Consider the following 24,618-nt stretch of genomic DNA (forward strand, 5'->3'; position numbering starts at 1 on the left):
CGTTTTGCTGTTTCAAAACCATTTTTTTTCAAATCTGGTAATTCTTTCCCCATGTGCCATTATTAAATATACTTTATTTCATACTATATACATAGAAAAATATATGGTAACCACTCTACACAAAATACCGGCTGACACTTAGATGCTACATTAAATTAACATTGTACCATCACAAAATGCTGTTGTAGACGGCATTAAAAATTGATTAAATTAACTACTTTAGCAAGACTTTAACCAGTAAGGAGTTTGCCTCTAGATGAGACATGAACTTTGCTACACTTCATAAAAGATGTAAGAAAGCAATCATTTCATTAGGGACTTCTTGGTAGACAAACTTAAAAATTAATCATAAGAGACAAGACAATTAAGTTCTTCTTACATAGCTCCTACATACATAGATATGGACATACATAAAAAACTGTGAAAACAATGTACAGAATTTACAGAACAATCTGCTAATGTAAGACACAGTATATAAAAAAACATCCGCATTATGTAAAACTCAACTTACACATAGAGTTGTTGTGGACTTTCTGGTTTTTAAGACTACAGAAAAGTAATGTACCAAACCAGTCTACTTCACAAAAAAATAACATACTGGCAGAGAAGAGTCCAATTATATAAGCATTAATAATTGCAACTATATAAATGATGGTGCTCATGTGAACACTGTTTGGTTAGCTCATTAACATGACACTTGCTGTGTGTTTCCTAATACAATTTTTTTTAACCCCTTAAGGACAATGGGCGGTCCCTAAACCCATTGAAAACAATGCATTTTGATACATACATGTACGGGCTTTGTCATTAAAAAAACTTGTTTTAAAGGAACAATAAAAATAGATATTATGCTAGGGGGAAAATGCCTCCCAGGAGGGAACAGATTGATTAATTAATCACTAATATGAACTGTGCTAAACCGGTTAATACCATGGCTGTTGTACATAGAGGCTGACATGGTATAAAGGACACTTGCTCAGTACTGCAAGCACAGTAGCTCCTAAACAACGCAGGCTACTATTTCTGTAGCAAAGCAGCACAACCAAGCTCTGTCATGCTCCTGCCACACAAGTTTATAGGCTTTGTTTTATATTCTATATATTTGTTTATCTAACATGACATCATGGGACCAATACATCATATCAACATGGGAAAAATGCAGGATTAGCCAATATTTTACTTTCATGTATGTAAGTGATAACCTTACAGAAGTTAGCTATTGGCCCATGTATAAGCTTCTAAAGTAGCAACCCTAAGGAGGAAATACGAGAATTTATGTTTTGAGATTTCAGTCATATGCACTGATTGTACAGGTGGAGGAGAAATAATGTGTTTTTAGAAAACAGTTTGGTCAATACATTTTCAGTGTTTCTCACATAAGGCACAATAGTCTGGAGTTATTCTGGAATGCGCCACCAATCCATTGCTTTACCTCAAACATTTCTTGCTTTTAATATTTACATTTGTGTGTGAATAGAAATCTATATATGCATTTATGTATGTACAACACTCATCAATATATTTCTCTATACAGAATACTGTATGTTATTTACATTGTTTTAATGCCAACTTTTTGTCTCCCTCAACGCAAAAGTAGTTCAAGAAATGACAGGAACATCACTAATTATGTGTTAAATTAAGTGGAAGCGTTATGTTCTCTATACCATAACTTCTGTATCTTCGCCATCAGCAAACAAGTCATCAGCAAACAACAGTTCATCTTTGAGTTTTTTGGGCATGCTGCCCTCACACCACGGTGCCCTGCTTCGTGCATTGTTGTCTTTCAAAAGAGGGGTGCTACTTTGTTCAGCAGTTAGATCTTCAGAAGCGCCTTCCAAAATGTATCTGTCTTCATTGAGTTTATGTTCATGAACTTCCACAGTGATGGTTGTGGTGTCGGGTTTTGAGTTAACAATTGGTAATACATAGCTAGGATCCAGATTCACATCCTTATCATTAATCTCTGGATCCTGTGTCAGAAATGTGCTGTCTTCAGGAAAGCTCGTGTTAATGTAAATAACATCCTCCTTGTCTGTAGCTGGAGGCAAGCCCTTGAGGAGTAGCTCCAACCGCTGCTTCAGTACAGTGAATGTAGGTCGGTCAACAGGATCTGCTCTCCAGCATAAATACATCAGTTCATACCTGGAGACAAAGAAATGTGTTCAAAATTAAAATGACTCTTAATGGATTACTATGTCGACCTACTTTTCCCTTAAATGTGATATCACTCCGGCTTTTCCGTACCCAGATGCTTCCCAAAAATAATTATTTGAACCAGATATGTCCCCTTTCCCAAATCATACATTTTCTAGTTCTCTATACTGAGTAAAGGTATTCAGTGATGTGTACCAATTAAAACATGCTATATATATATATATATATATATATATTGTGATAACCCCTGTAGCACGAGGGCCATAAATGTCACAGTTAGGGGTGTTAAGCACAGTCCTCTAGGACAACCAGAGTCAGGAACACCAGTTTGTAGCTAAACAGTGCTTTATTTTTAATCGCTCAAACCCCAAAGCCAAATCATAAAAAGAAAACCTAGCTCCCAATTGGAGCCCTCTCTAACTAAACTATGCTGGTCCAGACTGACCAGCCTAATCACCCACTACCTCAACCTCCCAGCCAGACCCAGCTACGCCAGGCTCTGGAAAACCTCCCCCAGACAGCACACACAGGTCCAGGCAGGTTCAGGGATGGTCTTCTCGTTCAGGGCCTCTCCTTGCCCTGGGAGCTCGGGGAACTTCCTCTTCCCCCAACAGTCTCTCTGTGTATCAGGCTCCAGGGGTTTTTAATGCCCAGCACCTGTGCCTGATGCCGGCCTCATAGAAATCCTGTACTGGATCCTGCAGACTTCTAACCTCCTGGAAAAGGCGGCATGGATTTTCCACAGAATGGGAGAATGGAGCATTGGCCCACTCTGCTCTCCAATTGCTCCACCCCAGGGACCCATATTTACATTCTGGATAGCACCTGTACCCAAATGCCAAAATAAGCATCTCCCTGGGGTTTACACTGTCACAATATATATATATATATTTAAAAAAACTAATTTTATAAGTACACCATGGTGAAATCCATCTTGTATTTGTATAACAATTAAGTTATAACTCCTGTGTTGTTAAGTTTCTGTTTGGTCTGGGAAGCCTTAGTTTGTGAGGAAAACACTGACACCAGTCTCTGCTTCAGTGAAGCAAAATTCTAAACTTTCCAAATATTTCCAAAATAATTACACTGATTGGTAAACAAAATGCACAAATTAAAGGCAGTTTTAATGAAAAAATACTGAGTGGTCCTTTTTGTGTTGTCCCCACTTGTAAATGCATGTAAAGCCTCTGCAGAATTCTTAATCATATGCATTTGTCTGACCTCCAGCTATTTCCCTGGAGGAGTTGTACACGATGCACTTACCGCCAGTCTACTCCAACAATGGCTTGGCAAACAGTGTGATCAGGGGTCTGTTCAGACTCCCCTGCCCATGCTTAAAAAGCTTCACGTAGCCAATCAGTGGTAAGGATTGTCAGACAACTGAGGAGGAGGTCCTTGAAAAGTTATTTATTACCTGTACTTCTTTAATGGGCCTGTCAGGGACAGTAAACTATCCCTTTAATTGTTGTGTGATACACAAGCAGGTGCTAATAGGTTGTCATGGAAACTGAAAAAGCTTCTTAAAAGTTGTATGCTAATAAACCTATTTAGGACAAACTAAAATTTGCCCCTAGGGTCAAGATGCTCATCCTACTGCTTACTTGATGCTGTCATTTATATAATTGCCTGAACTCCATAGAACAAAACATATGGTTGTTTTGCTGGTTAATGTGAGAAGTCACTTGGTGCACGGGCACCTTTCCTGCAGCAGGGGTATCTTAAGTATTATCAGTAGTGGCAGAGGGAGCCTCTCACTTCATGTTGACAAGTTAGAAGCTCCTATGGTAGTCGGTTGTCAGTGGAAGCAGCCCTCAGAGGAGCAGAGATACTCTGCAGGTAAAAGCTTGGATCCATGTGTATGGAAGTTAGTGTGTATGCATTGTGATTTCTGTTCATACTTTCAAGCCTGATAGGTACTGCTTTGTGGTAACAAAAACAGTTTTCATGGCAGCTCCCCAGGTTGTATGTGGTGTCCTTCCTTAAATATGATTCCCATGGACGCAACTGACAAGGGTTTTCCAATCCCAGCCTGAATCCACATTGACGAGAATTGTAGGAGGGAAATATAGCTTTCATGTTGAGCAACTACGAACTTAATGGTGTTGTCCTGGTGTCACAACCTAATCTCGATTCACCCCTGGACCCACTAAATAGTATCACAAATGTACACATTCAGACCAACAAAGCAATATCAATGTTCTTTTCTTTCACATCAGCTAATATGTACTTACAGTTCATCCAAGCAATCTGCTGGCTGCTTTAGCCTGTGGCCCTCTAGTAAGTAGTCATATATTTCATGGTTCTGAATGCCAGGGTATGGTGTCATCCCTCTAGTTGTGATTTCCCACATGGTCACACCGAACGCCCACTGAGGATAACAAACAACATAAGTAGGGTGATATTTCCAAAAGCTCTGAATGAATCTTTTCATGGTGAAAGGTCAGATCTTTGTGAACAATTCCTGTCTCGCACAAAAGCAGCAACTAACAGCCATTCATTATAAAATATCAATCAATAAGAATTTTTTTTTCCCATGTACCACCTCCTCAGAGTTATGTAACGGAACACAACACAGTGCACCAAAGTGTGTCAATCAGTCTGTCTTCTACTAATTGCATGTAAGACAGATCTGGCATTCTAAGCTTTATAGTTAGTTGATTATGAAAATAGGGTATAAGCTACCCGTATGTCTGCATGCAATACTAATGAGCTATTATAAGATGCTTAAAGACTGTTAATGCAAATGTATGATAAGTTGTCACCAGTCTAAAGTGCCGTATTACAAGTATTGCTTCAATAGCAGGATATGCACTGTTCTCATTTTGTGTGTCAAACTAATTTTTTTATTTTTTATTATTTAAATAGTGTATTATTTAGTCTAATAATATCAATATATAAAAATTATATATAAATTTTAAAATATATAGCTTGAACTCAAATATTTAACATTATTACATCTAATCTGCAAATTATAAGTACTACTAAATTAATTTCAGAGCAGATAACGATTAGATATAATCTTGGAGATGTGTCTTTGTAGCTATGTAGTTTGTAGTAGATGGTGGCATCAAAAACAGGTAGGATTTATATACAATGTATAAGGTCAAAGTTACAATTGATTACTAAAACATATAGTACAATTGTTATAAAATACAGTTACAGTTAAAACAATATTTAGGTAATATTTTTTTAAATAATATTTTTATGTGAGCCTTTATATTTACAGGTGTAGATAGATTGTAAGCTCATTTGAGCAGGGCTCTCCTTACTTCCTTTTGTCTCTCTAAATTGTTATATAATGCATTGCTTGTTACGTTGTGTTTACTCATTGTGCTGAACTACAGTATATAAAACAATAATAATAATAGCTTATCTGAGATTCATTTGAAAAACGTACCACGTCGCTTTTGACCGTGTAGATGCGGTCTGCAAGGCTCTCCACTGCAATCCATTTCACCGGCATCTTGGCAATACGGCCTTGGCGATAGTAGTCTCCACTGTAAATTTTCTTTGAGAGACCAAAGTCAGCTACGCAAACAGTCATGTCATCTCTCAACCTAGAACACATAGAATGGAAAAAATATGCATGGTGTTTAGACCAGGGACCAACATGAGCCTTCTAAAATCCAGAACAGATTTGTGAAACCTTGGTTTTAACGATTGCAGTACACCACCAACTCTTCCACTACTTGACTATTTTACTAAATCTTATCGTGAAGCAAACGGTGCAAAAACATCCCTCGCAACGGATTCACAAAACAATTTACAAATAACGTTTATACTATAATAAGGTGCAGAAGTAAGATTCAAGGAAACTCACATGCAGTTCCGAGCTGCTAAATCTCTGTGCAGGAAATTTCGGTTGCTCAGGTACTCCATCCCTGTTGCAATATCAATCATGAACTGCAAAAGGGTCTGCAAAGGAACATGCTGAAACGAGAGACACCATGCTTTAGTGCATTTCAAGCAATTATTATTGACTTTTTTTCAAGGAGAGGTTCTCCTTAAGGCAAAATAGGAAAGGTGGTGCTCTACCTACTCTGGTAAATTTAACACGATTTGGAACATGCAGCATTAGAAAAATTTACAATTTTCTTGAATGCCTAATTCCTCTCTAGGAATTATTTTTTAATCATGTAAAAATTTGCATCATTTATAATTTTTGCTGGGGACACGACATAAACACACACACACATTAAGGTTGTTGTCATAGAAACCGTAACGGCTTCTTAACAGTTTCTGTGTTGTTTTTTATATGATGAAACCTTTAGGGAACAATCCTACAGTTCTACACAACACTAGCTTAATGCGGTAACTGATATTATTAAAATCACACCAATATTAGTGATGACTCCCTTGTGTTTGTAAAAGTTTACCACGAACCATAAAATTTGGGGGATGTTTGTAAGGTCAGACACAGAGTGCGAAATGAGGGTCTATCAGCGTAGATACTAGACTTGCTGGCATTTCTAGCAGGATTACAGATTTAGCATTTCTGGCAAACAAATCTCACAGTTGACGGCGCAATAAGCACTCTAATGTACAGTTGTAATACACATTTATGCACCTGAGGTCCAACACCAATCCTTGAGGACAACAGGAAGCTATGTAGGTCTCCATACTTCATGAATGGTAATATCACCATGGGCTTTGGAATCCTCCTTGGCCCCACTTCCAAACAAACACCTGGAACGAAAGCATTGAGCAGTATAAATACAACACAGCATCAATTGTAAATCCGTAATCTGAAATTATTCTGGGGATAAAAAATTATAAAAACCATCATGACATACTTTTAAAGAAAGATTAGAAAGATTTTAACCTGTTACAAGAATACATCAAAAGGCTTGCATGAATATAGCCTTCACTTAGACTAGAATTCTTACCCACGAAAAGTTATATCTTACTATCTTACTTATTTATCATGTTAGGAAAAAAAAGTACAAAACATGATCAGGTTCTGTATTTTCTTAGAAGCTAATTCTACAGGTACTTTAAGTGCACAATGTGTTTCTTGTATGTTTGTAAATCATAAAATGAAAATTGCTTCGACCCAGCAATCAGTATCTGAGCATCTGCAGAAAAAGTAGTGTTTTACCGGAGACTGCATTGCTTCTGACGGCTGTCTCCAACCATGTGCTGCTCAAAGATAAACAGGACCTCCAATGAACATTTACATTTATTGGTTCTTTGTGTATAGTAAATTAATTTCTACAAGTTTAGCTAATTTTAGTACCTTGTACCACTCTATTTGTGTAAACATAGCATAACTGTGTGGTTAAAGGACTGGTATTTTGACCCTTCCAACATTCCATATGGCAAACCACATTTTAAGTAGTTTTCCTACACGTTCAAACATTATACATGCCTAGAAAAAGCATGGATGAGTTTAAAGGACTGTCCCTTTAACAGAGAAACACTTTGGAGTTTGGCATCTTAAAGTCTCTAGCATTAATCTACATACCTAGTAGGTTAATGACATTTGGGTGGTCAAAGTCTTTCATACAGGCTGCTTCACTCAGGAACTCTTCTATCTCCCTTTGAGAGAAGTTGTCCACTGGAAACAGGAATTACATTGTTTCAAAAAAGATTGAGAGACACCGATTAACAACGTGTGTAAGCATGCAGTTGATATACTTCCACCTTGGAAAAATAAACCTACAACCCACTGGAAGTAAGAAATTATTAACCAGTTTCATGGGTAGCTTCTTAGAAAATGACAATATGACATTGACTCTGTTCAAACATTGCCTCTGCCTACTGTTTGGAAATTACCAGGGATGCCATCTGTGTGTAGAGCCGAGCTGGTAGCAGGAAGCATGAGGTACCCCTCGAGACATCACACACATAACCCTGCTCTTCCTTCTGCCGGGTTCTGCTTTATACACTGGGCCCGCAGAAAGTCACAGAGGCATATGCAGAGCGGTGATGGGGACAGGGAGGTACTGGCACAGGGGGATGGACACTAAGGGGACATAATGTATGGACCATGAAGAGATAGAGGGCAGACAGATATGGACACTGGGAGAGGCAGAGGTGTTCAGACACTGGTGTGGAGAGGAAGGCAGAGAGGTATGGGCACTGGGGAAGAGGGCATCAAATGGGTATGGACACTGAGGGGTCTAAGAAAGAGAAGTGGACATGGAAAGGGGTCGATGAGGGGGTAAGGCACATACTTCTTTACTTGGGCCCCAAAATTCCTGATGGTGTCTCTGCTGCTTACTAAACAACGCAACACTTACTATTAATATTTAAATAAGTACATTTTTCTTTACCTTTATAAATAAAATATGTCCTACATAGAACCTTATTGTGTGAGGTTATTTTTCATTTTCTCAATTGCGCGAAAAAATTTGGTTTTCCAATTAAAGTGGAAAGTGTAGAGGTAACATGACTTACATTTCATAGTTTTCACAGCTACTTTCTGAGTTGTTTCATCAGGATAACTGAGTTCTCCTTCCACCACAGACCCAAATTCACCTTTATGGTAGCATGGAACAATAAAGTATAAGAGTATGGCCAAACATTAGTGAATGACTGGTGAACAAGAGGGTTATTGACGCGAGAAATGTTTACAGCATTTATGAACACTTCTCGTAAGCATTGGTGTATCACAGGGCCTGATCCAGGGCAGCAGCCCAGCCTCCCCCAGGACCTCCATGGCCACCTCCTTCTCCACTGAGCTCTGGAATATTAAAAACATGTCTACCACTGGGTAAAACATACTATGGAGGCTATGCTGGCTGGGTACAGACTTCTTTGGTGTAAATGGGCAGGGTCTCTCATGTTACCAGCAAAATGAGTAGTGGAATACTAGACAGCCATGTCGTCCTGTAGGGAAGACAATGCTTATTCTACTGGTTTATGAATACAACCTGAAAATGTCATGGTTTGGGCCATGCAGACAGACCAGGGACTTGCAATATATATTCTCTTATACAGGGATCTATATCCCTATGTAGCCATTTCCATGTCATGGCAGTATACAGTAGATGCTACGTTCTTGTACTCACCCTCTCCCAGCACCTTCCCCAGAGTTAGCAAGCTCCTTTCAATCATTACATCTTCCAGCTTCTGTTGCAGTTCTCCATTTATTCCTAATGTACTCACTAAAAAAAAATAAAAAAAACCCTTTCAATCCCAACAATATATTATATTGCCCTTAATTCTTTGTGGCAGAACTCTATATTGGGGGCCAGTTCCTTAATTATGTCTTGGGCCCATGATCCACCTCTGGATGTCTTTATGTTTAAATATTTCACTTCCCTGATTTTCTTTGCAAAAAGCACTGTCTGATTCCTTCATATTACGTATCTAGATTCAGCATAAAACCTTGACATAACGCCTACATTAAAATACATTACATGGGGAAAATGTAGGCTTTCTTACAGGAGAAGTTCACTGGGGTTGGACCTTCTCAACATTGAAGTGTGTGAAATGAAATCACCGGTTTTGTGATGACACCCTTACATTACTTAACAGATATAACATGGATTACCGGTATTATGATCACATTATAGGCGCATATAATGTGTCTTTGGCCTACTATGACAATTCTAACTTTTTCCAGAAGAGGGCGATATTTCATGTCAAGTTCTCTTTACTTTTCTACAGTCTGCAGAACCAAATGTCTCTTAATAAACAGGTTTCCAAAAGTCTGATATGCATTTAAACTATAAAATAGGTTGCATTTTGCATTTAATTGTTTGAAGTTGATGAGCCGGACCACACTTACACGTCACTTCAATAGCTTTCCGGTTGTAGGATTTCTTTGCTTTGTAATTCACTACAATGTCTGAATTATCAGAGTTCACAAACGCGTGCCTAGTCAAATAAGAAAAAATTCACAGAGGTAAATGATGCAGGATCGTATCCTGTTCTACATTAACAGGATTAGACAAACATAACACATGAATGCAAGGACAGACTTTTTAAATGTATTTTATTGCAGTTTATATCTGCACAGGGGGCATTGAGTAACAAGAACCTAGGGCAGCATCTGCATCCTGACTGTATCCTTTATGTGCTTCTTTTACCGAATTTCTACACATTTCTACTCTGTGAAAGGGTTTTGGACAGAGCTGGAAACATTTAGCTGGGATTTACCCAGTGTAACACAATGTTTCCGCAAGACACAGGTGGGGAAAACAGGTAACACATCAGTGTAAAAAAATGAATTAATGTTTTATTTTGGATAAAGCAAAATTTGGAACCATTTTCTGCTTTGAAAAAATGACTTGGTCGTGATGAAAGATTACTTATTTTATGTCAGTTTTCACATGGGGTGAACACTATTGTTTATTTAGTTACAGCCTTTATGAAGGTAAAAAAAAAGAAGCTGATAAACAGGTTCCATCATCCTGTTGACCCTTTGTTTTTTTCCTAATGAAAATACATAATAATATTTCAAAGGAACTAGAAAATAAATCTTTTTTTTTTCTTTCAGTATTTTATAAGGGTAATCAGGACAGTGCTTGCATAATCTCTCCCCGGACTGACTTTCTTGTCCACTAACATTATGGGGGATAACTGAACAAAAAACTATTTGTACGCTCGAATGTCAGCTTGATTTGTAACAGCATTATATATGTTTTATAATTTGTATATCACATGTCCACAAATGGACCCAAACTGTAATATTGAATATACCGTATTGGCTCGGATATAGGCCGCCCCCGTATATAGGCCGCACCCTAAAAGTTTGGTGCTTTTTTAAAGAAAAAGTTTTTTTTTTTAAAAAGCACCAAAAAAACATGCTGCCACTCTGTCTCCCCCCCCCTCGAGATATGCTGCCACTGTCCTCCCCCCCCTCGAGATATGCTGCCACTGTCCTCCCCCCCGAGATATGCTGCCACTCTGCCCCCCCCCGACTTACCAGAGGAGACTCCCGGGTGTCTTGCGGGGCTAGCGGGGGACATCTACGCAATACGCGTACACAACTTCCGGTGCCGGCACTCAGCTGATGTGCCGGCACCGGAAGTTGTGTACGCGTATTGCGTAGATGTCCCCCGCCGGCCCCGCAAGACCCCCCGGAGTCTCCTCTGGTAAGTCTTGGGGGCAGAGGTAAAGCTTAGACAACCTCCAGTGCCGGCACCCCCCCCCCCCCCGTGGAAAGTGCTGGCAGGGGAGGCTGTCTGAGCGTATCGGGGAGTAGGATGCAGGTCCCCTGCACCGCTGCGGGGGATCTGTATCCTAACCCTGCCCGGCGCCCGGGACTGCATGTCCTGGGCGTCGGGCGCTAGACCCCAAATATAGGCCGCACCCCCACTTTAAGTCCTATATTGCGGCCTATATTCGAGCCAATACGGTACTCAGTGTTCAAACGTCTTTTCATATGCTGTATACAGACATAATATAGAAAGTGATATCCACGCATTCTTTCTAACACCAGTCCCAAATATCAACATTATAAAAACCGGCATGGAATTTTCTTTTTGCAAATATCAAACACACTAACATGTAATCTGAGTCATTACATGTGCGGTTTGCAATGATAGAATGATAACAACATTCCATGCCTTTCATTCACTTTCCTCGTATGTCATTAGTGCATTGTCTGAACCCAAGGTCTTGGTAAACATGGAGCATGAATCACAACCTCGTAACAAAAACAATTAAGGGAAAGCAACAGCTATTGTTAGCAAATCATTTTGAATCATATCTCTTCCCCCAAAGGATCAAAATAAATGTAATATGACATAATTTTCCTTGGTTTACTGGATTAAGAGCAAAGACTTAAATACATGACCACAATTGTGTTGTTAATTACAGTAATATTTCACACCACGTTTACAATGCATACATTAATGTATAGGGCTTTACTTGCACGAATAAGATAGGGAATGATAACATAAAAGGTTCAATTCGATATTTGTATGTGTTGATACCTCTTATTAGGTCAATACAGAAAAAGAAGTACAATAAATTATTTTTTTGAGTCTACATTGTTTTCTTGATTGGCCTAATAAAAGTTATCACCTTGAACTAAAGACTCTGTGTGTATTAATACAGCTACATTTGTTTCCATTGTTAAGATGAGCAATATTGTCAAATATTGCCAGACAGACAGTGGTTACGGGGCCAAACACCCTGATGTCCTGGCTGTTCTTTCCTCCTGTGGCCCCTGTCTCTGACTACCCACTACCATGCCTGGGACCAAGGCCAGATTAAAGACTATGGGGGCCTGGAATACCTATACAAAAAGGACCCCTCTAAGTCTACCTATCTACCACAGAATGGGGACTCGGGGGCCTTCTTGGTTCATCTGACCCTGCCTGGGACATATACGAAAACCTAATGGCCTGGGGTTGCAGTATGTCTAGTGAAGGTTAAAACTGTCTAGTCTTCTCTTGCAGCGTTTCAAGCTGTGTGCTAGCCACCTACTGAAACCAGGCCCTTGCAAGATTCAATAGGTATCTAACCATTTGGACTACTTTGCCAGATCTGCAAGGAAGTTTACTAATTCATATTCTGTACAATTGTTTTCCTGTATATGTACCAAATATGTATTTTGGGGACCTTGTTTACTTTTTGGCCAAATGTTGGTCTTTTAAAATGTACATTCCTCTGTCCTGATCCCCTTCCCCTTTAGCCTCCTACAAGCCATAACTCTGCATCTTTTTACCTAAAATAACTTTCTCGTATTTCACCAGTCTCTTTGTTACCTCCTTTCTAGTACATTCCAACCTATGTGCTAGCCACCTTCTGAAACTCAGCACTAAGCCATCCACTTCTCTGTTCATTTTATTTATATATCCTCTTCTGCATCCTCAAACAACGTAGCCCTAGTTACTGCTACAAGAGAGCTACTACTCCCTGTTTTCACCCCTACTTTTGTTTCAATTACTCATACTACCACCGTAGATTGTAAGCTCACGCGGGGGGCCCTCTAAAGCCTACCATTCCTGCCTGGAAATTACCGTAAAGCTAGATGGCACATTCATGGGTAGGGTTCTCATCTCCTGATGTATCTGTGTGTATTAATGTTATTTTTGTTATGTATGTGTTAACTGCCCCATTAAAATTGTACAGAGCTTTGGTTTGTTGGCACTTAATAAATAAAAAGATAATAACAATAATAATAATACAAGCGTTATCAGGTCCTCATGTGACAGTGAACTATATGATATGCACAGTGGCGTCGCTACAGGGGGGCAATTGCCCCCCCTAGGTTATTCCTTGCCCCCCCTGTTGCCCCCCCGCCGAATTTGTAACCACCCAGGACAGTCCAAGTCCGGTGCTAACGACGGCACCATGCCGTCACTAGCACTATCTTACCTTGATAGAGGTCTGTGGACCTCCATCACCACCTACCCCCGGCGATCTGCCCCTCACACCGCGCAACTTTATTAACAACTGACAATTGTCAGTTAAAGAGGTATGGGGGCATGCTACTTAGATGCCTGTATCTCAGGCATCTAAGCAGCTACATACCCCCAACATATACCATTGGAAAGGTAATTGCCTTTCCAACGGTATATAGATTGTGAAAAAAGAATAAAAAATATTAAGTTAAAAAAAAAAAAAAATGTAAAAATTAAATTAAAATTAAATTATTTAAACATAAACTACTTTAACTTTAAAAAAAAAAAAGTTTAAGTATTCTAGCTAAATGATCACTGTGGTAGCGATCATATAGCTATAAAAAGTCACATTCCCTTTTTAAAAATGGCCGATACTAATTTGATCATGGGGTTAAATTTAGCCAACGGTAGAGGGAGGCAATTTTTGAAATCCTGATGAACTGCAAATATTATTAAAATCAGCCATTTAGCCTGTGCGGTACGTGAGTAACCATCTCATCCCTGGAGCGCCTTGCATTTTTACTGCAAAACTTATTTTTGCTGTAAAAGTGATTTTTTTTTCTCCCTTTACCATCATTTCTTTGGGATTGTAAGGGAAAAGAATGGTGTGTGTGCTTCTGTGAGTGAATGTATGGAAAGTATGGTGTGTGCTTCTGCGAGTGAATGGAGATATGAAAGGCCTGTGAATGATCAGTAATTAGGGGTGAAGCCTTGACGTGGCATTACTGCTCATGTGGGAAGTTAAATTATGGCACAAGAAGTACACATTTGCAAAAACGACATCCCTTGGCGCATTAAATGAGGGGCTGCATGTGTTTCTAGTACAAACCTGGAGTGCGCAAGACACAAATGAACATGTCGTTATGGTTAGAAAAAACATATTTTCAAGGCAAAGCGACATATTCCATCATTATTTGTGCACTCAACTTTTGTCCTAGAAATACATGTAGCCCCTCATTTGAAGCTCCAAGGGGTGTAGTTTCTTAAAATGGATGAATTGTCTGAATGAGGGAGAGCATGAGTTAATATGTGGATGATTTGTCTGAATGAGGGAGAGCATGAGTTAATGTGATTGTGTGTATCATAGATGTATAATTGTGGAAGGGCAAAGATGGCACTAGCAGGATGTTTGAGCCTTGGGGAACAAGATGGCACAGGCAAGGTGTATATGGGACAAAGATGGCAAATCTTATGTGTGTTATCTGGGTGCTGGCCAGGTTCTATGTGGGCAGCGTGGTTGGGGTGTGCAACCTGTGATCTATCCCTGTCATTTAGGGGGTTTTAAATATACCTTTAATGCCGTGTTTTTATGTGAATTCCAATTGATCTGTACCTGCAAAGCTTGGTTTGTGTGTTCTTCTGTAGATCCATATCTGCTATGCTATGTTTCCATACATTATTTATGTATACCTTAAAATACAGGGTTTGTCTTGTCTTGTTCAGTTGATTAATACCTGCAATGCTGTTTCCATGTATTGATTTGATCTATACCTGCAATGCTACATTTCATATATTATTATTGTATACCTGCAAATACAGGATTTGTATGTCTGATTCTGTTTATTTGATATATACCTTCAGTGCTGAGATCACAAGTGAATTTCAATTGATCTATACATGCAAAGCTGGGTTTGTGTGTTAATGTGTTGATCTATACCTGCTATCGGCAGCAGGGTCTAATATTTATATATATATTTATATATATATCGGCAGCAGGGACTAATATTAGGCCCTGAAATCATTTAGTGGAAAAGTTAAGGTATTGTGTTGTTTAAAGGATTTCAAGGATTAGTCGTACTAAGCTTTAGGCTTCCCATGTTGAATGATCAAGTATTGTATTGTGTATTGTCCAATAACAAAAGTATTATTCCATAGCACATTACTTTTGGCAATATATATGTGTGTGTGTGTGTGTGTGTGTGTGTGTGTGTGTGTGTGTGTTTTCAGTGGTATGATTTAATGGTGGAAATTATTAATGCCCCCCCAGTTTGACTGTGGTATCTTGTGTGCCCCCCCTATATATTGTTTCTAGAGTCGCCACTGGATATGCACATGTCTGTTTTCATTTAACTTACCCAAATTCAATCTCCTTTCTCCTTCTAATAAACACTACGGCACCATAAATGATCAGTAGGAATATCATTACACTGCAAATAAAACCAAGCAGTATCAGGTAAGGGCTGGCATTTCCAGGTGCAGCTGTAGAAGACGGTGCTGAAGTCATCGAACCTGAAAAAAGGTATAATAATGAAGAATTTATTTACTTCTATTAAACAAATTATTTTTGTGAAAAATGCTAAAAAAGGGGTAATTGTAATACCTCATAAAATGAATGTAAACAAATCTGGCATGACCTTTGATAGAACTCTTCTCAAAGTGGGTTTAATGTATGCTTTGGAACACTACTGCAGTCTCATTTGTACCCTAAACATGATGTGCCAGTCGGGTAACAATAAAAAACTCGTCTATATATTTGCCCGCCATTTGCTAATCCCAGTATATTATTATTATCATTGTTTTTTTGTTTTTTTTTATATAGTGCCATAATACTTATTTTTTTTATAAATCAAGCATACATTAAATCAGAGACATCTAACCTTTAATTTATTAAAATAATTCAAAATATGTATCGGGGAAAATTACATCTTCGGTAGTAGGATTTGGTTAAGCATTTTATTAATTTATTATCCTATAATAAGAATGATTTGCCCTTCGGCATTAGCCATGTTACAGTGGAAGATATTTTCAGAGGTAATGATACAAGTGAAAGACATATCAGATTACACCAATTTATGCAAAAAAAAAAAGTCACTGACTATACATACTCTTTGAAAATGAGGTCTAGTAGTCAAATTTTACCATTGAGAATAGGATCTAATCATCAATGTATATTTTACAGTAGTGAGTGATTTGCAGTTTTCTCAAGCAGTACATGTTAAGATTGACTTCTGCCCCTGTAACCTTTACGCTATTGTTCTATTTCTGTAAAAGTGTTTGCTTTTTAAGAGGTTAGTAACATTTCATTGTTACAGTTACTATTAAAAGCCATCTCATGAAGCAGGGGTCAGGAAACCTTGCAAACAAAAGCGTTTCTTGCCCCCCCATGGAACTCAAAAGTATTCCGATAGATGTTACTGCAGTAAAAGTGAATGGTGGCAAAATGCAGCATTTCCTTTACTTTTTTAAGCAACGCTCAATTCGTAACAAATTATACAGCAAGCATTTTGTGGCCGGGAAAATATTTTACATGGTTTGCCAGTGGCATCCTTGCCAAAAGCCAAACTATACACTAATTAACACTTTAAATGGAACTCATTTTACCATTGGTACAGATCTCACGCGTGCAGAAAAAACAGACTGCATGATAACAAATGGAATCCATAATTCTTCACATTCCAATATAAATGAAACTCTTTATTATTATTATATATAAATAATATATATAATAATATATAATTTCATTTATATCGGAATGTGAAGAATTATGGATTCCATTTGTTATCATGCAGTCTGTTTTTTCATACAATTTTTTGTTTCATTTCTCAGTTAGGTCTTCTCCAGGGGCATAACTAGAAACCACAGAGCCCTGGTGCTAAAATTGCCCCGGGCCCCCCAACTTCAACAGCCGGTCAGTTACAATTACACATCCATGCTTACATACCCAAGTACACATCCATGCTCACACACACAAACACATATATCCCATCTCCCTTCCGCCCCTGCTTACCACTCCTGCAGCTTATATACATACATTCATTGTAGCCACCCAGATGTTCCCTTTATTGTAGCTCCAATCAAACACTCATACATGCTCAAGGGTTCTTACCTATTATCAACAGGCAATCATACAATTCTACCAAATGCCAAATATCTTAGTTGCATACATATAGCCACCAATGTGTTTTCTATTTTCTAATTATCTGTACTAAACATTGTAAATATTTTCTCACCATCACCGGGTATTATAATCTGTACTGGCTGACTGTATGGTCCAATTCCTCCCTTTGTAAAGGCAGCAACAGACACAAAGCATGTGGCGTTAGTAGCCTTGAGTGGAATTAATGCTGCGGTAGAATTTGAATCCATAGAATATTCCATTGTCTGAAAAAACAAAAGGCAGAACCTGCACTATAAAACGCAAGCATAAGACAGAATGAACTTATAATATAAAGTCGATTTCACAATTTTGTCAGATTGCTGCTATTATACCGGTTATTCAAATAATTAGACCAGGTCAAATAAGATGATTTACGAACACAAACATGGTTTTAAACATAAGGTGTCATTTAAAAAAAAAAAGTTTACTTCAGGGTAAAGGCATGCATAATAACTCAAATATTTGTACTGTTTGTTTAGTGTAGAAAGGGGAGACTGGATGAATAAACAGAACGTATTACACCATTAGTGAGTCTAGGAGCTATAAAGACTGATAGAACCATGCACAGATCACTGTAAAATAACTTTTGACATCACAACACAATGTCACATTATTGATACTGACTCTTAATGTGATGTATATATATATCTATCTATATATATATATATATATATATATACATACATACATACATATACACATACATATACACATTATTAGTTATTGACTTTTATAGTACTGTGCAATGTTGCATGTTCAATCTCCAATGTACATAACTGATGTGATGGATGTCTGCAGTAGGTTACACCATTGCAACACACTGTAAGAAATATAGTACAGTTCTGCAAACTTTAAAATAAAACACAACTAAGGTAACTGGAATGCTGACAAGTCACATCTTGCTTGGTCTCGAACATAGGGACAATAATTTGCTTTGTAAGCAGAGAGAAAAATAAACCAGCTTCCCATGTCTGATTTTGCCTGTTTCAACATCCTTTGAGAAGACAAGTGAAGAAAAAGAGAGCTTGAAGCGGGGTACATATGGGGAACCGGGCAGCGTTAAGTCACCAATGCCATGCACTATTTATTATGTGCTGTTTGTCCATTGTACTGCAGAATATGATGGCGCTACATAAATTAATAATAATGATATTACCCTATGACACTGCATAACTTGTCCTGTATGAAGTTACAATGACCCCATTCATCAGGACTGTGTTGCCCTGTAACACGTGATAGTAACTCCATCCCTCAGTGCCTTATTACCCTTAATTATAAGTTATATTGTTACCCGAGTGTTTAATAATCCACTTGCATATTGCATAATTCCAGCCTTTGTTATTACATCGATAGGCATGGAAACTGCTAAACGACATGAATATTTTGAATTCTCCTGTAACAGCTGGATAGCTGCTAAAATATCTTTCACTTCTTCTAAAAAAAATATCATAGCTTTCATTGCGCAACACATACCATCCATTTACATTTCATTTTCATAGTAAATTCCATAGTCCGCTAAGGAATATCTTTATACGGGGCATATATTGCTTATTAATGGAAAGAAAAGGCAAAACAAAAAACAAATTGGTCATTTTTATATTCCGGGTCCGAGACCTACAAACCTAATATCCTCATTACTGTCGTACCTACCCGGCCGGCTGGGGTCGCTTGGCGTTCTTCGCGCCCGTCCTCCTCGTGTGTTGCCGTGCGTGCGGCGCGCACACGAGGGGGCGGGTGTGTCGGGCAGGCACGCCTTCCTGCCACTGTCAGTCCTGATCGGGCTGCCGCTACATGTCAGCGGCGATCGAGGAGACGATCCGCCGCTACATGCTCGCGGAGCCCGACCAGTACCTCTTCTGCCTGTGTGGCGCCGCCGCGTCGCTCGGCGGCGATCGAGTGTTCGATCGCCGCTGCCTGTCCACGGTTGCTGTCTCTTCCTCTCCTGCCTGTGTGGCGCTTCCGCGTCATTCGCGGAGGTACCACAGGCAGGAGGGTTTGTTTTGTTTCGTTGCCATCGCGACGACGCTTCTCTTGCGCCGGTCGCGATGACGTCATCGTACCTGCTTTCCCGCCATTGGTCCTATTTAAACTTCCTGGTCCTGTGTTTCCTTGCCCGTTCAACGAGTCCAAATCATTGTTCTCGGGGTGTTTGTTTCGCTTGTGCCTTTTGATTGCTATTCTTGTGTACCAGACCTTGGCTATTGTTCTTTGACTACGATCCTGCGCTGCCCGTCCCGACCTTGGCTATTGTTGTTTGACTTCGCTCCTGTGCTGCCTGCCTCGATCCCGGCTTGTTTATTGGATTTGCTCGCCATTTCTGCATTTTGGGTCCATCACCTGCGGTGCCTGATTCCTCGTAACAATTACACAAAGAAATGTAACTCAGTTCTATCTTTTACATAATGTCTTTTTCTCAAAACAATAATCTTTTAATAGGAAACCTAACATCATAATGCATAATGAATATAATGTCTACAAAACATCCTGGAGCGATAAATTATTTCACTGAATTTTGTTTTAACGAGTCAGATACACCATTCGGTAGTACTATAGTAGGTCACATTTCTTTTTAGTAGTGAGCACTAGGAGGTGTGCAGATATGTCATATCTGCTATGCCCAAACCTTGCCCATTTTAACCTCCATCATTTTCTTTCACATCGAAAGGAAACTTTTCATGCCCTTTCTACAAAGCCAAGTATATTAGGATGTTTTTCTGCACCTGTGCTTCTTTTTACATGCATTATGAACCATAGTGCAGCAAACGGGAGATTATCCATGCAAACAACCATAAGTGGTTTTCAGATTGCCAATTGGAAGTTCTATGAAACTCATTTCCAGTCTATCATCCTCTTGGAAATGTGTTGGCTGGCAAACATATGCAACAGTTTCATTATTGTTCTTTCTAAACTTTTACATAACAGGATAACGTTTAACTCTTGCTGTCCAGGTTTTCAGACTAGGAGGCAAGCAGTAGAAGAAATCATCTTGTGAGTCATATGTCAGATTAGCAGCTGAGCTGCCCAGCTGCAGAACAAGCTGAAAATACATGTAATATACTCCGTTTTAACACTAGCATGAGTTTATTAGCTTCCGCTACCAGTCCAATGAATGAGCAATTAGTCATACAGCGAAAGGATACAGGAAAGCTCCGTAAGGTGCAAGTTACAGATACTGTGATGTAGAATAGTTTAGATGATATCTAATTAGTGTCTGTCCCCACTAATGACCACTAGTAACTACGTGTTAATTTTACGTAGTTAAAAAAAACCCTGGTCTATGAACTGGATTACTGAAACAACACTAACAATTTATATTCCTTTATATAGAGCGTTATGGTCAACACACCATCTTCTGTAATTTTGACAAATAATCACTATTTAGCAAAGCTAAATATGTTCTTGGCCATCGTCTAAAACTGGAGGGTCAGAGGTTTAGGTGTAATGTAAGGAAGTTTTATTTTACTCAGAGGGTGGTAGATAAATTGTACAGCCTCCTATCTGAAGTGGTAGAGGCTGATACAGTGAAGGAATATAAACATGCACCATAATCTAAGACGAGACCAAGGAATTATTAGACTAGACGGGCTAAAGGGTTGTTATCGCCGTCCCATTCTATGTTTCTTTATTTCTAAATAAACACAGTAATATCAAACCCCAAGAATAAATAATAAAACTTTTGGATCTGCTAAAATTAACATATATATATATATATATCACTTTCAAAAGATGGTCAGCACTCCAGGTCTTTAAATTAACAATTTCTCTTTATTCAATGTCAAGTCGACGTTTCAGTCATTGCTGACTTTCCTCAGGACATATATACCATATATATCAGGGCAAACGTTCTGTTTGGACTTTATAGATACACGTGACCAAAAAATAAATGTTATCATTTCACACACAACTATCTAATGTAAACTAAGAATACAAACAGCAATAAGGAATACTCACCATGCATACACTAATAGAATGTAAAAATATTTTCTTTATAACAATAGTATAGGCCAGGGGCATCCAACATGCGGCCCACGGACCAAATGCGGCCCGCGAGACCTCGAGGTGCGGCCCGCGTAAGATCGGCAGCCAAGGCAACCGATCTTACACAGGCCGTACCTCAAGCCCTGCTACAAGAGCCCTACTACTTACCAGTGGGAGGGTCTTTTGTACTGCAAAGAGGAAGCGAAACCCAGCAAAGTTCATGCGACATCACATGACTCTGCTCCAGTACTGCTTCCTCTGTGCAGTACCAGAGAACACAGAGGGAGGCCGCGCCCCCTGCTGAAGTCTGTGAGTGGCATCGAGGAGCTGCAGTGCAGGTAAGGGGGTGGGGAGGGTGTTTGAATGAGTATGCGTGATTGAGGGAATGAATCTGTGAATGAATGAGTATATGAATGAATGAGTGTGTGTGTGATAGCATGGATGTGTAAGTGCTGGAACCTAGGCATGATGGGACTGTGCTTGCTGTTAGCAATCACATTCCTATCATGCCAAGTCAGCCAGTACATGCTGAAACCTGGCTAGCTGCCCCACCTTGTGTATTGATGATGCCAGCAGTATGGGGTCTGCACATCACTTACAGCCACCCTGTTCCAGCATGTACTGGCTGACTTGGCATGATAGGAGTGTGATTGCTGTTAGCAATCACACTCCTATCATGCCAAGTCACATTGCTAATTGGTTTTGTCCAATTGTGGTGTGTTACCTATTTTTATTAAAAATGTGAGTTTTTATTATTATTTTTAAAGGTGGGGGGTCATTTTTGGTTTTGGCTAAGTGAAATGTGAATGTTTTGGTCCAGAAGTTTCATTCTGGTGCATCCCTAGAATAAATAGAACTATGTCATTTTTAATTATCCTGAGTCCTGAATTTGTAGTCACAACACTTTCTAGGCCCAGAAATCAGTGAGAGGAAAAGTAAAGGTTTTGTGTCATTTACTTTATTTTAATCTGCATATTTATTAAAGGCCATATTTTCTCACAGTGAAATGAGTGCGGCCCTTTCAATTCATTACAATTCTAATGAAGTGGCCCACTGCAGAAAAAACTTGGACACCCCTGGTATAGGCTATATGCTGTACAAAAAGTAATGTCAGCTTATGAATAAAATGTATTTAATAAACGTAATAGAATATTTTTTTTCCTTTTTTTTTCTTTTCAGAAATTTGCACAACTGAATAAAAATACAAAAAGAAAAAAAACATACAAAAACAGATACACAGTTGCCATGTTCTATGTATTGCTTACAAAAACAAGTATCTAGTTATAGTGATGAGTATTTTAGTGCACAGGTAGAAATCCAATCTAAATACCCATATAGACGTTTTTGATCCAATAGCTATATATTGCAAAAATGTAACTTGGATTTGAAACAGACCAACTGATACATCTTTCCAATTTGATTTGGACTAGACCCCAACAACCTTTAGTGAGTGGAGAGCGAGAAGGTCATAATTAAATACTGCTCTCCTGCCTGGAGAAAGGAGAAACCGTCTTGGAGAATTGGGAAGCAGAAATTTATCCTGGGGTCTTGGGTCAAACCCAGGGACGAATGGGAGCCTTAAGCAGTTTTATCTCTTTAGATATAGCATAGATTCTACCTTGTACCTCTCACACAGTTCTTCCACAATAGGAAGCAAATGTCTCATCTATCATCAAATATCAGATTCCTAGTTTTCAACTATAGGTCTCATACTGCTCCTCCATAAATTTCTGCTCTCATAAACAAATACTTCCCTACTCGATCTTTAGGTTCTTCCCGTGGGCTAAGGCTTTTCTCCTCAATTATCACCAGTTCCTTTTCATGTCTACAAGATTTCACTGCCACATATCTCTGCAGTGGCATCTCCAGTTAGAAGTCTGCAGGATCCGGTCCGGGATTCCTATCAGGCACAGGTGCAGTGCATTAAAAACCCCTGGAGCCTGATACTCACATAGGACGTGCCATCTTTGTCCCCAAACAGCCGCGCGTGAGTCAATTTTGTCCCCAAACTCCCCCTCCCCCTTTCTCACTATCTACCCCTCTCCCTCCTTTACTCACCATCTACCCCCTCTTCTCACTATCTACCCCCTCTTCTCACTATCTACCCCCTCCCCCCTTCTCACTATCTACCCTCTCCCCCTTTGTAGTTCACTTAGCTTGTAAAAGTCCTGCGGTAGGAGCGCGAGGTCTCACTCTCCTCCGCGACCAAGACACAGACTTGGGGAGGAGAGTGAGGGGCGCCGAGTGGCTGCTGAAAACGAATTCCTAAGCAACCGCTTGTCGCCCCTCTCTCCTCAGCGTCAATCACGGCTGCACAAAAAAAAGACAGTGTTTCAGTTGGGGGACACCACTGTATCTCTGGAACCTAATTCCACCGAACCTTCAGCATTCACCCTCCCTCCAACATTCAAGAAAAATCTCAAAAGCAGGGCTCTCTCCACCTAATGTATCGATTTGTCTTAGTCTGTCAATTCTCGTCTTGTCATACCCCTTCAATATATGTATTGTATTAAGCGCTGCGTAGATTGTTGGCGCTATATAAATTAAAGATAATAATAACTGCTGGTGCAGTCCCTTTTTATTAATATCTGGAACAAGAAATGTAGGACATGTTCCACTGTACACTAGATTTTTGTTTTTAACTTGTTTGCAATTAGTGTGTATGGGAAGCAAACGAGATTGAAAAAAACAAAGGCCCCATTATGAACAGTACATGTTTGAACTTTACAGTGTGCCAAAAACGATTAAACCAACATTGTTAAAAGCCAGCGGTTCAAGTTTATTAGCCATTTTAGGATTGTAGTCTTCGCAATCACTAGTTACTGAATATGCAGGCCTGATGGGAGCTGAAAAATTATCATTAAGGAGGATTTGTCTCACATACTTTTTAAGATAATTTTAATAAAAAATTTATAAAAATAGCACAGAGTGAAAAATTAATCTAATAATGTAAAAATATAAGGTGCCTTTGTTCTGAGATTTTTTACTATTTCTACAAAATAACATAAGAGTGATCTTTTGGCAATAAATCAGCTCATTTGCCCTTGTTTTTGTTTTCCAAGTATACCATTTCCCAAAACTAAAATTGTTTATAGTTTTGGTGGCATATGAATCAACCATTCTATTTAGAGCAGGAATGCAGATTTGGAGGAAGTAAACCGTAATTTTTTTAAATAAAGCAATGTCACCAGACTAAGCGGGAACATCGGATTAAAGGGAATAACACTGCTGACATTTCAGAAAGAAAGCCACTCTACAAAATAACAATGGCAAACAGGGAACAGCTGACATGCAATTGAGAAGTCC

The 24,618-nt window shown here is 39.1% G+C and overlaps 1 protein-coding gene across 1 annotated transcript in view; it reads right to left on the reverse strand.

Annotated features, from left to right (window-relative positions):
* Nucleotides 1–1,658: 1,658 nt before the first annotated feature.
* LOC149303339 (tyrosine-protein kinase Mer-like) overlaps nucleotides 1,659–24,618 on the reverse strand; it is a 50,583-nt gene continuing 27,623 nt past the window's right edge. The window contains exons 8-18 of the mRNA XM_089481529.1: nucleotides 17,408–17,558; nucleotides 15,533–15,686; nucleotides 9,890–9,978; nucleotides 9,168–9,263; nucleotides 8,554–8,634; nucleotides 7,619–7,711; nucleotides 6,722–6,840; nucleotides 5,975–6,084; nucleotides 5,552–5,711; nucleotides 4,386–4,522; nucleotides 1,659–2,142 (exon numbers count right to left, since the gene is read on the reverse strand). Coding sequence (XP_089337655.1) covers nucleotides 1,659–2,142; nucleotides 4,386–4,522; nucleotides 5,552–5,711; nucleotides 5,975–6,084; nucleotides 6,722–6,840; nucleotides 7,619–7,711; nucleotides 8,554–8,634; nucleotides 9,168–9,263; nucleotides 9,890–9,978; nucleotides 15,533–15,686; nucleotides 17,408–17,558 — 1,674 coding nt within the window. The remainder of the gene's footprint in view (nucleotides 2,143–4,385; nucleotides 4,523–5,551; nucleotides 5,712–5,974; nucleotides 6,085–6,721; nucleotides 6,841–7,618; nucleotides 7,712–8,553; nucleotides 8,635–9,167; nucleotides 9,264–9,889; nucleotides 9,979–15,532; nucleotides 15,687–17,407; nucleotides 17,559–24,618) is intronic.

Source organism: Sceloporus occidentalis, unplaced genomic scaffold (assembly GCF_023333645.1).
Source record: "Sceloporus occidentalis isolate IW3139 unplaced genomic scaffold, rSceOcc1.0.p SCAF_15, whole genome shotgun sequence".
Lineage (NCBI taxonomy): Eukaryota > Metazoa > Chordata > Lepidosauria > Squamata > Phrynosomatidae > Sceloporus > Sceloporus occidentalis.